The 12,838-nt window shown below is 44.6% G+C and overlaps 1 protein-coding gene across 1 annotated transcript; it reads left to right on the top strand.

The window, feature by feature from the left end:
* Nucleotides 1–2,392: 2,392 nt before the first annotated feature.
* On the top strand, nt 2,393–12,189 carry LOC311041855 (G2/mitotic-specific cyclin-B2-like; the record flags this gene model as incomplete). The annotated part of the gene is made up of 9 exons (XM_084052340.1): nt 2,393–2,503; nt 7,810–7,920; nt 8,111–8,446; nt 9,070–9,288; nt 9,965–10,123; nt 10,226–10,462; nt 10,995–11,135; nt 11,288–11,398; nt 11,923–12,189. 9 exons carry the CDS (start codon nt 2,393–2,395, stop codon nt 12,187–12,189), a joined length of 1,692 nt encoding a protein of 563 aa, XP_083908466.1.
* Nucleotides 12,190–12,838: the final 649 nt, after the last annotated feature.

Here is a 12,838-nt window from a genome sequence, read left to right on the forward strand (position 1 = left end):
CTCTGCTCTGAGACGCTCTGCTCCGCTCTGAGACGCTCTGCTCCGCTCCGCTCTGAGATGCTCCGCTCTGCTCTGAGACGCTCTGAGACGCTCCGCTCTGAGACGCTCTGCTCCGCTCTGAGACGCTCCGCTCTGCTCTGAGACGCTCTGCTCCGCTCCGCTCTGAGACGCTCTGCTCCGCTCCGCTCTGAGATGCTCCGCTCTGCTCTGAGACGCTCTGCTCCGATCCGCTCTGAGACGCTCTGCTCCGCTCCGCTCTGAGATGCTCCGCTCCGCTCTGAGACGCTCTGCTCCGCTCCGCTCCGCTCCGCTCTGAGACGCTCTGCTCCGCTCCGCTCTGAGACGCTCCGCTCTGCTCTGAGATGCTCCGCTCCGCTCTGAGATGCTCCGCTCTGCTCTGAGACGCTCCGCTCTGAGACGCTCTGCTCCGCTCTGAGACGCTCCGCTCTGCTCTGAGACGCTCTGCTCCGCTCCGCTCTGAGACGCTCTGCTCCGCTCCGCTCTGAGATGCTCCGCTCTGCTCTGAGACGCTCTGCTCCGCTCCGCTCTGAGACGCTCTGCTCCGCTCCGCTCTGCTCCGCTCCGCTCTGAGACGCTCCGCTCTGAGACGCTCCGCTCTGAGAGTGCTCCGCTCTGAGACGCTCTGCTCTGAGACGCTCTGCTCCGCTCCGCTCTGAGACGCTCCGCTCCGCTCTGAGACTGCTCTGCTCTGAGACTGCTCTGCGCTGAGACGCTCTGCTCCGCTCCGCTCTGAGACGCTCCGCTCTGCTCTGCTCCGCTCTGAGACTGATCTGCTCTGAGACTGCTCTGCTCTGAGACGCTCTGCTCTGAGACGCTCCGCTCTGAGACGCTCCGCTCTGAGACGCTCTGCTCCGCTCCGCTCTGAGACGCTCCGCTCTGAGACGCTCTGCTCCGCTCCGCTCCGCTCTGAGACGCTCTGCTCCGCTCCGCTCTGAGATGCTCCGCTCTGAGACTCTCTGCTCCACTCCGCTCTGAGACGCTCCGCTCTGAGAGTGCTCCGCTCTGAGACGCTCCGCTCTGAGACGCTCTGCTCCGCTCTGAGACGCTCTGCTCCGCTCCGCTCTGAGACGCTCTGCTCTGAGACGCTCCGCTCTGAGACGCTCCGCTCTGCTCTGAGACGCTCTGCTCCGCTCCACTCTGAGATGCTCCGCTCTGCTCTGAGACGCTCTGCTCCGCTCCACTCTGAGATGCTCCGCTCTGCTCCTAGACGCTCTGCTCCGCTCCGCTCTGAGACGCTCTGCTCCGCTCCGAGATGCTCCGCTCCGCTCTGAGACGCTCCGCTCTGAGACGCTCTGCTCCGCTCCGCTCTGAGACGCTCCTGCTCTGAGACGCTCTGCTCTGAGACGCTCCGCTCTGAGACGCTCTGCTCCGCTCTGAGATGCTCCGCTCTGAGACGCTCCGCTCTGAGACGCTCTGCTCCGCTCCGCTCTGAGACGCTCCGCTCTGAGACGCTCTGAGACGCTCTGCTCCGCTCTGAGATGCTCCGCTCCGCTCTGAGACGCTCTGCTCCGCTCCGCTCTGAGATGCTCCGCTCCGCTCTGAGACGCTCTGCTCCGCTCCGCTCTAAGACGCTCCGCTCTGAGACGCTCTGCTCTGAGACGCTCTGCTCTGAGACGCACCGCTCCGCTCTGCTCTGAGACGCTCTGCTCTGAGACGCTCCGCTCTGAGACGCTCTGCTCCGCTCCGCTCTGAGATGCTCCGCTCTTAGACGCTCTGAGACGTTCCGCTCTGAGACGCTCTGCTCCGCTCCGCTCTGAGACGCTCCGCTCTGAGACGCTCTGCTCTGAGACGCTCTGCTCCGCTCCGCTCTGAGACGCTCTGCTCCGCTCCGCTCTAAGATGCTCCGCTCTGAGACGCTCTGCTCCACTCCGCTCCGCTCCGCTCCGCTCCGCTCTGAGACGCTCTGCTCTGAGACGCTCCGCTCTGAGAGTGCTCCGCTCTGAGACGCTCCGCTCTGAGACGCTCCGCTCCGCTCTGAGACGCTCCGCTCTGAGACTGCTCCGCTCTGAGACGCTCCGCTCTGAGACTGTTCCGCTCTGAGACGCTCCGCTCTGAGACGCTCTGCTTTAAACAAAAAAACAAGGTATAACAAAATGCCAAAAAAAAATCAGAAAAAGAAAAGAAAATGTAATGACAAATACTATTTGTTCATTAAGATATGTTTTGTGTTCTCCTCAGCTTACAACAGGACTATAAGAAAGAGATGTTGACGGCAGCTCACGCTCTCGCTGTCGATGCCAAGAACCTGCTGGACGTCATCGACCAAGCGCGCCTCAAGTTGATTGCCCAGGGCCACACGCACTAGCCTGCGATCCAATCAGACTGGACGGGCGGGGCCAGGAGATTCAGCCACAGGCAATCTGGATGGAGGATGGGGAAAGGGGAGGAGCCTGACGGTGGAGAGACTCAGCCAATCAAAGAGAGAGGTGGAAGGGCCGATGGATGGATGGATGGATCGACGGACAGATCCCAGATCGATCAAGTAATGGACTGATGGATCATTGATCAATGGATAGATTGGACAGGGACACATGCATGGATGTATGGATGAACAGACAGGACAGTACACCTGAAAGACTAAACCTAGGGATACCACCTCTCTCTCTCTCTGCCTCTCCTCCATCACACAGACATTCATTTATAAACTCTTCCTCAGCGTATGTCTGGCTGCGTCCACATTTGCTCGATATTTAGTTGTCGTTTTTTATCTCTGTTTATTTTGTCGTCTCGTTGTTCTGTATCCAGAAGAAATGCTTGTCTCCTATGCTGTCTCCTCCAGAGCCAGTTAAACACAAAAAAACTCAACAGGTCGATTGGAATCATTGAAGGAAACGCGTCAAACGAGCCCTGCCAGCGTCCTGCATACACAGCGCGCTAACACCTACTGCCTGCTTTATACTTGGTTGCGCACTGTGTTGCGCATTGAAAATAGCAGATCTGCAAACTTGTAGATTGTTTTCGGTACGCAACACTGGCGCGCAACTGCGTATAAATATCGCCTGGAGGCTAGCGATATGTTCGTCCAGTGGACTGTGGGCGTTTTGTTTTGTTTTGTTTTTTGTTCTATGGCTCTCTCTGGAATGGTTGTAGACTTAGTCAAACAAAACAACAACAAGATTTCATTAAGAACAATACAAAAACGAGTACACGAGGAACAGGTAAACATCTCCATGTATTGTGAGATGTCACAACTGGAACAGATGAGCTAGGATGATGATGAAGATGATGCTTAAACCTGCTCATTATATCATTACAAATTATTATTATTATTATTATTATTTTCATTATTATCAGCCTTGATGTTGTCTGTATTTGTTTTTCTGTCTTCCTTCTTTTCACCAGGTTAATGCGTTCACTACAAAGCTGACAGTGATGTGGTTATTAGCGTTTCTTAGACTCATAAATGTCGCATCTTTCTCATTCAATTTTATTGCTTTGGCATCACGTGGCATATAGCCAACAGACTATCTCAGGCACCTGGAAAAACGAAAAATATGAATTTTATCTCTTTTTTTTAAATGGAACACAAATAAAGATCCATGGGCACTTTTTAAGTTAACTACATAGTAAATATACAAAAGTCTATTTTTAACACTTTCCCTATGAGTCGTCAAGAAAGAGAGTGGAAGGCATTGGGGATGAACAGGGAATAGAGATGGAGGGGATGATGGAGGGTAAAATAGAGGGGTATATAAGGAGGAGAGATCGATCCTAACAGTCTCTCGGGCGATAGCGGGCGACATCGTCCAAAAGATATAGAAAGTCTATGAGAGCCGGCAACTACTGGCGATCGGGCGAAGTGGGCGGGGGGGGGCGATGAAAGATGGATTTTCTTTATCTTTTGGACGATGTCGCCCGGCGATCGCCCGAGAGTCGCCCACTGTTAAAACGTACTGTGAGTTGTCCTGTGCCACTCAAAACACTACTTTGAGTATTTTTAAAACAAGGCTCCGTGGCTTGACAGAGCATGGTTGTCATCTGCATTGATTATAATACATTTTTGTATTGAAATGTTTCTTCAGAAAGGAAATATGGAAAACCCGTCATATGATGACTTTATTCTCTTATTTTATATATTGAAGCCAAGTGTGATGCTGCATCGACCGGGGAGAATATTTTTTCATGTCCTGTCACTCCTTGTACCGTTGACCCTCATCTGGAGGCTCACACTCAAGTCTACATACTGCACTGTGGATATGAAGTGACGGTGAACATTCTGTGAAAATTGCAGGTCTACAAGCTTGCGGGGATCGGCTATTTCCGGCAAAGAGATTTTGGTGTAAATGGAAAAAAAGGAGGGGACCAACTAAGAGACCCCTGCGGGATACCGGTCAAAGAAGTGTATAGGGTTTAAGTGGTTGATTAATCCGTTGCCTCTGAACTGGAGACGCAGTGAGTGAACACATGCAAGAAGAACACTCAGGCAGCATGTGAAGAGAGACCTTGTTTAATCACTTAATCTCTATTTTATACTTCGCCGCATGACAATGCCACACAAAAATAGCAGATCTACAAGCTCAACGCATTGCCAGCTTGTAGATATGCTATTTTAGCTATTTTTTTTAAATGTTTGACAATAATGACATGCCCAAAATACGGACGCCAGGTTGCAAGTAGTTAAATAGGCAACAATCTGTAATGTCTTGGCAACAGTAGGTAACAGTCAGTCGTGTTAGTTTTTAGATGTACCCCTTGGTGGTCAGTTGTCCAAGCTGTGTATACTATAATCTCACACTATATGTATTAAGAATTAATCTTGTTGTTTTTTTAAGTGAATTGAACCTGTACATGTCAATTCAAACTGAACACCGGATGCGAGACCCCAAACCTGGTCTGAACCGTGCCAGCTGAAAACCCATTCAGGAATACAGCAGTAATGTATTTATTGGAATACATTTTTCCTTAACCACTTAAACCCCTGTATACATTGTTGACTGGTGTCCCCCGGGGCTCTATACCTTTGTCCCTCTACACCAAATCTCTTCACCGAAAATAGCCAATCTTCAAGCTTATAACGCGACACATTGTGAGCTTGTTAGATTTTCTATTTTTGCCGAATGTTTGCCTATTATGAAACACCCAGAATAGGCACGCTAGGGCTCGTGTGGTTTTAAATGGAGGTCAGGACCCAGCATGTACTGTTGGTGGTGTTGCTGGTGTGTGCTCCAGGAATTGTCCTCGTATCCTCTCTTAACGTTCTGTCCTTCCCTTTGTCTCCCTCTCTCAACCTTATTTATCTCCCAATTTATTTCACCCCTCCCACCCCCTCCATGTTTCCCTCATTCCCTCAGCCCCCTTCACCTTTTCTCTCTTACGCTCCCTTCCTCTTCTCCCTATTTAAAACCCCACCCTTCTTTTTCTCTCTCTCTCTCTCTCTCTCTCTCTCCTTAACTTTCTCAGCCCATGAGCAGTATTTTCAAGAAGAAGGGTCACATGTACAGTTCCTAAACCTAGCAAATAAAAACACTTGTAAATTTAAAAAGTGATTGTAGACTAGTCTTTTTGCAGCCTGTCTTCTTAACTTCCTCTAAATGGTTTAATCCTCGTCTATCATTCTCTGCATTCGGCACGTATCATATTTCAGTTTGACAGAAATACCTACCTTCACTGACCATAGTTGTACTCTACACAAGTCTCTATTATCTAAAAGCGCCACTTTAAGGGAGACCAACAGCAGGTGTGAAGTTGTTAATAATATCTTTAGATTAGTTATTAAAACTGGTCTCTGTTAACTGGTTATCTGTGAATTATTATTCACTGAGTTGAGTGCTGCCTGTGTCTCTTCCTCCATAATTAGAGACTAATAGGCAGAAAAAGTACTCAAATGTTTACTTAAGTAAAAGTATCAATACTGCAATGTAGAAATACTCTGTTACAATTACAATAATTCAAAATTTACTTGAGTAAAAGTACAAAAGTATTGGTGTCAAAATGTACTTAAAGTACCAAAGGTAGCCTACTAGCCTACGCAGAATGTCCCGTTTCATAAGTTTTTAGAATGTATTGAAATCCTTGGAAAATAGCAGATCTACAAGCTCACAACACGTCGACGCGTTGTGAGCTTGTAGATCAGCTATTTTCAAACAGCCAAAGTAAATAGGGCTGAAGTGGTTAATGTATGTTTTGTAGTAATAATCAAAATCTGCAAAGTAACTAATTAGTTTTAACTAAAAGTTTTCAAATAAATGTAGTGGAATAAGAGTAACTGAGTAAAAGTACAATATTTGGATCTGAGAGGTAGTGGAGTAGAATTAAAAGTATTGAAAATTGGAAGTACTGCAGTAAAGTAAAAAATACTTTGTACTGAAATTGTACTTAAGTACAGTAATTGAGTAAATGTACTTAGTTACTTTAGTTTCCACCACTGGAAATCTGTACGTGTTTAGACTTGATGTAGCCTTTGAAGAGGAATTTGTGGACATATTAAACTGCATTTAATATTATCATTATATCATTTTGATCTTTTTTAATCATAAAGTTGGCAAATACAATATATACATTTTATATCATATAAATTCTTGTTTGTATTTTATTTTTGCCGTTTAAACCTACTGCATTGTGTCAATAACATTGTTAAATAAAGTTAAAACCTCTAAAATGCCACGGTTTCGCGGTGTGCGGGAAAGTAGCTGATCTGCAAGCTCACGACGTCACTCTGACGCAGGGCTTTGTGAGCTTGTAGATCGGCTATTTTCCCCACACGCTCCACCGTACGCACCTTCGAACGACGCGATGTGCATTCCTTCAACCAATGAGCGGCGTGCGTTCTGCTGGCGGCCGGCCAATCAGAGGAGGCGCGGGCGGTCTTTGGACGTTATGTACGAAACGGCAGAGAAAGTGAATCAGTCAGTGTTTGTTAATCTAACGAAGAGCATCTGACTCACTACTGCGGTAGATAACTGAAGACTAAAGACATCAACAGAGATTTATTGTCGGTTGCGTTCAGAATTGAACTGTTTCATCGTCTTCTTCGGTGGAGTTTGAGATTTATTGTTAGTTGTATTCAGAATTTAACGGTTTTATCGTCTTTTCGGTGGAGTTCAGCGTTATGGTGAGTACAATTATGAAAAAATAACCAGAGAAGCTAGTTATTCTTCCGTTGGGCTAAACGTTAACATTATGGTGTTGGTGTCGCTTGCCGAACTGATCTTCCCAGCTTATAGGGATGCTTTGTCAGCTTGAGTATCTGTTTTGGCTGCTGTTTGCTCATGTTGGTTGTTCAACGGCTTTTAAGCGTTGGTTGTTGAGTGAATTTTGAATGTTGTGAACGTTGGTGAAGTGTGTTGTGAACCTTCTAAACGTAACGTACAGTTTGAACGTTGCTTTTTAACTAAACACGTTGTTTTTAATGTCTGTTCTGGTCGGCAAGCGACATGAATTGAGAGTATTTGTGCTATTTTGGGTTTTTGTGCATTTTTTTCTTACCTGAAAAAGTGAATTTTTAACTCATGGGTTTTTGTAACGGTTATTGTTTCTGATTTGGAGTTAAGCATTATGTTGAGTACAATAATTATGAAAAATAACTAGAGTTATGTTGTTTAACATTATGGTGTTGGTGTCGCTCGCCGAACGATCTTCCAAGCTTATCACGGACGGTTTGTCAGCTTGAATATCTGTTTTGGTTGCTGTTTGCTGGTTGTTAAATTTCAAATGCTTTTAAACGTTGGTTGTTGAGTGCATTTTGAATGTTGTGAACGTTGGTGAAGTGTGTTTTGAAATGTAAAGTGCAGTTTGACTAACGGGTGTTTGTAACGTTTTTTTTTCTGATTTTGAATGTTTCCTGAACAGTGGATGAACGTGGAGAACCCTGCATACATGGGGAAGACCAACCTAGCTGGTCCAAAGAGAGCTGCTCTTGGAGACCTGTCCAACTTTGCCAACAAGGCTTCTAACACCAAGGTAATATTTAAACCCCTGATTCTCAATATTTACAATTTCACAGACCCCAATTTGATACTTTTTTCCAGACCCCTACACTGAAAAATCCTTTTAAACTGACTGTCAATTTAAACAAATTACATTGTTTACATTTAGTTGTTTTAGTTGAGTTGCATGCCTCTAATTTAAGGTTCCCTTTGTACACTCTCAGTTCAAGACAGTACAACAGGACAAGGCCCTGGATGTCATCTACACAAGAATGATACAGAGGATCCCTGATGTACCATGTGTGGACGTGGACCACATCAGAAACGTGGACCTCCCGAGAGTCGCGGACAAGGTCAGGGAGAGAATGATGAGGCTGGCTGGGCACTGTGCCAGGCACCTGAAACTGATGGCCAACAAGCTGACACAAGGCACAGCTAGGAGGGGAGAGAGGCACACCACCTATGTAGACACACTGCAGCGTGACAGCAGAGCGAACAACACAGCAGAGCGCCTGATGCTGGACAGGAAGGTGTGGAGAGCATCCATCCTGGAATCCCGAGTAAGTTTTTGCTAGTCTGCACTGTAGCACTGCATATCATCGCTGTCGGGTGGAAACATTCTCCATATTTCAATGTTTTGTATAAATGAATGCCCTATGTTGTCGTGTCATGCAAAAGGAGCCGTGACTCGACTAGTCACGACGTGTTGTGAGCTTGTAGATTTGCTCATTTGGAAGATAGTGAAACCCATTTAGACCTGAGGCTGATTTTGTTTTTAAAAAGAACGGCCTCTAAATCCTAACCTTCTGAAAAACCTTCATTCTTTATAAAAACAAAAACAAAACGTAACCCTAAAACTAAAATCAAGTTTATAAATATTGAACCAATGACAAGTATTAACAAGAGCTTGTGACTAAATAATAACTACATTGGATCCATTGGAATTGGTTCTTTTTTCCATTTCCTCAAAAGTAACAGTTATGGACATGCAAGGTTTCCACCCGACAGTGACGATATACACTCAGAGTTACAGACCTGTAAGGGTCCATTTGGACCCCTGGTGGTCTCTGGACCCGATGTTCAGAACCAGTGATTTAAACTATATACAAGATACAAATTACCTACAGTTTAACTTCAAAGAAGAATGTGTTTTGAATGTATTACATTTTTTTCTCCTTCTCAGAGGACTGGAGCGGCCACAGTTGAGGCACCTCCTCAAGTGTCTCCCTCCACTGGTCCAGAACAAGCTGCAGATGTTTCCATGAAGGAGGAAGAGGAGCTGTTCTGGCTTGCCTTTCCTGATCCACTCACAGTAGAGGACATTGATGCAGGAGACTCACAGATGACCCACCTGTGTTCTGAATATGTGAAAGACATATATGCACATCTAATGGATCTAGAGGCACGTGACGCCAGAGGCATGTTTTTTTACTGCATGAAGTGACTACTGTTGTCATACAATCATGACTTTTTACTTGACGATTAATTGTCATACAAATAATGGCGATTAACGATTTAATTGTGTTTTTCCATTGAACATTGGAACATAAAAATTACATTTCTATTTGGCTTTTAGGCTTTGTAAACAAAAATTGCACTGGGCAGATTTGACAAAGAATTTAAATATGCAAAGAAATGACTGACAAGGACCTCTACAAATAATTAAAATAAATGTGCTATGGCCATAATGGGCCGTATTTCATAATTTCATACTGTGTAAAATAATAATAATGTGTAAAAAGAAATAAAACAAAAATTGCACTGGGCAGATTTGACAAAGAATTTAAATATGCAAAGAAATGACTGACAAGGACCTCTACAAATAATTAAAATAAATGTGCTATGGCCGTATTTCAATAATGTGTAAAAAGAAATAAAAAACATTGTGGAAATAGACTATCTACAAGCTTACAACGCGGTGCGACACATAGTGAGCTTGTAGACCTACAGGTATTTACACTATTTTTGAACATGAAACTGATTATGACGAGAATGCAAAATAATTGCAATCGTGCGATTATGTAATATTTGTGACCTGGTGTCTTGCAGCAATGTAATGAAGTATTTTGTTTGTACAGGTAAAGCAGGCTGTGCGACCCGGGTACTTGAAGGGCCGCGACATAACGGCACACATGCGAGCTGTCCTAATCAACTGGCTGATCCAGGTTCATTCCAGTTTCCAGCTGCGGCAGGAGACACTCTATCTCACAGTTGCCATCTTGGATCATTTTCTGCAAGTAAGGGCAACTTACAAATTTGTTTGCCATTTGATCTGCTCTTGTCTTTCATTCTTTTCTTTTCCCTTTCTTTTTTTAATGAGCTGTTGTGATGTATTACAGGTTCGGTCAGTTTCACCAAAGAAGCTCCAGCTTGTTGGTGTCGCTGCCATGCTGCTGGCCTCAAAGTATGAGGAGATGTATGCCCCAGGGATCCAAGACTTTGCCCACATCACAGACAACACCTTCACAACCACTCAGATCAAACAGATGGAGCGGGTGGTGTTGAGGTCCTTCAACTTTGAGCTGGGGATCCCGCTGCCCTTGCACTTCCTCAGGAGAGCATCCAAGGCTGCAAGCGTGAGTTGTTCACATGGTTCACTAACATACAACAAGGTGTAGTGATCAGACTTAACCCTCTGGCCCAAGGCTTTGTCCAGACTGCATCTGATCTTTAGGACTGACTGTCAACACTTATCCCCGTTAACGTTATAACGTTATTTTCAAGTGGTTAGTGTGGATTTGTGTAGAAAATAGCACAATTTGACATGTAAGCTTGTGGATCGTCTATTTCCCACGAGCACCATGGTCATTCGCAGTGTCAGTGTTCAGACTAAAACACACAGATTTGAATATTTCAATCGACCCCCAAAACATTGTGGACATTTTTATTTCCATGAGGGTTTATGCTGTTCAGACTTAATGAAACAACTCTGATTTCCAATCTGGTTAGGACAATTATCAGATTTGGGCTGACGGTGTGAACATAGTCTAACTCTAAATGAACACAGGTGGTGACTGGTCAAATGGTGGTTAAAATAAAGCATGTAGCAGAGTATTTTGAATTGTATATGCAAGCAGGCTTTTTAATAGTGTTGTTTGTTTGTTCTAGTGTACTGTGGAGAGACACATGCTGGCCAAGTATCTGATGGAGTTGACACTCCTTGACTACGACATGGTTCACTACCGGCCCTCTGAGATTGCTGCTGCTTCACTGTGCCTCTCTCAGCTGCTGCTGGGTGGCCTGCCATGGGTGAGTTCAATAGAATCAATGTATATGTTGGCTTATTAGTACAGATGGCTAGCTTGACATTTTGTCTTTTGATTCTATTTTTTTTCCCTTTCCTACAGAGCAGTATTGCATCACATATGATGATCCTAATTATTGTTTTTCATGTGATGCAGACACCTACAGAGCAGCATTACACCTCATACGACGAGGCTCACCTGAAGCCCATAATGCAGCACATCAGTAAGAATGTCGTTAACGTCAACGAGGGGAAAACAAAGTTCCAGGTGAGTTGGCAAACGAAAGCATTTGAAAGTTGATGAAGTAAGATGTGGATGTTTGAATAGATGAATACTCATGCTAAGATTCCCTCTCCACTAGTATAAATGGATGTTAGATAGCATGTTATTTAGACAGATGCTAGGTTCATTTGTTTACCTGGCATCCTATAGTTTCAATGTACAGATTATTTATATCATATTGTTTAGACTGATGCTAGCTTCTTAGTTTACCTATCCTGTCTTGATCCTAGATTACTGAGACACTACACTGTCTCTCTGCATGTGATGTACAGTATGTGTTTACCTGACTTAATTGCTTACTGTAAATTGCTCTGGATAAAGAGCGTCTGCTTAATGCCTAAATTGTAATTGTAAATTGTAGTATAGCATAATGGAGTAAGATAGGGATGTTTGCATACTAATATGTTCCCTCTCCACTAGGTTAGTATAATGTAGTATAATATAATGGAGTGAGATAAGGATGCCTAAATAGATGAATACTAATGCTAGTTTTCCCTCTCCTCCACTAGGCCGTCAGGATGAAGTACGCGGGGAGCAAGCTGATGAACGTCACTCGCCTGTCTGAGCTGCAGTCCTCCACTGTGAGGAGCCTGGCTGCTCCCCTGCTCGAGAACCATCGAGTTAAAAATAATAGAGAGGGCACAGGAAATCCCCGCCCGTCCACTTGTATGGAGTTGCTCACCCAGCGCATACTCCCTTTTCACTCCTTCTTCCGGATTGGGAAATGTGACATGCTATTTGGGGCCTCTGTGACACGTTTTGCGTCATGGAGGTGACGCCTCTGTGCACAACCCTGTGCGCAAGCTCGCAAGTCGAACCCATTGGTCGAAACAGTTTTGTCAAATGTTTGTCTACTGTTTGTCTGTCTACTTGTCATGTACATATTCGTTTGTTGTACATATTTGTTTGTTGTGCATATTTGTTTGTTGTGCAAAAACAAATGTAACATACATTGTGTTAATGTTCTGTGTACCTTCAAGTATGTATATATGTAAATAGCAAAGGTCTCATATCCATGTACATTTTGTAAATATCTATAAATGATGTAAATATCCATTTAATGTAATAAAATGATCAGTTTGAACCTTGAGAATTGTTGGTCTGACTCTTGAATTGGAGGTCTAATCTCCTTTCAGTAGTATGGTAATGTTTATTATGTTGAAAATTAAAAGAAAGTAAAGGGTCTTTTGTAAAATAGCAGATCTACAAGCTCACAATACGTTGCATCTAAGGCCTTGAACATGACAGGGATATGGGACACCTCGGACAGACTCCATGCACAGGACATCTGGGTGCAAGCCTGCTCATCTTTTATCAATATAGCAGCCAACACAGCATACATTAAAGCTGCTGCATGAGAGCGCACCTCTCCTAAGCTTGCCTTACAGGTGCAATGAGCCATAAGGACTGTTCCATCCTCTTGCA

This window comes from Gymnoscopelus microlampas (genome assembly GCF_963454915.1).
Source record: "Gymnoscopelus microlampas genome assembly, chromosome: 3".
NCBI lineage: Eukaryota > Metazoa > Chordata > Actinopteri > Myctophiformes > Myctophidae > Gymnoscopelus > Gymnoscopelus microlampas.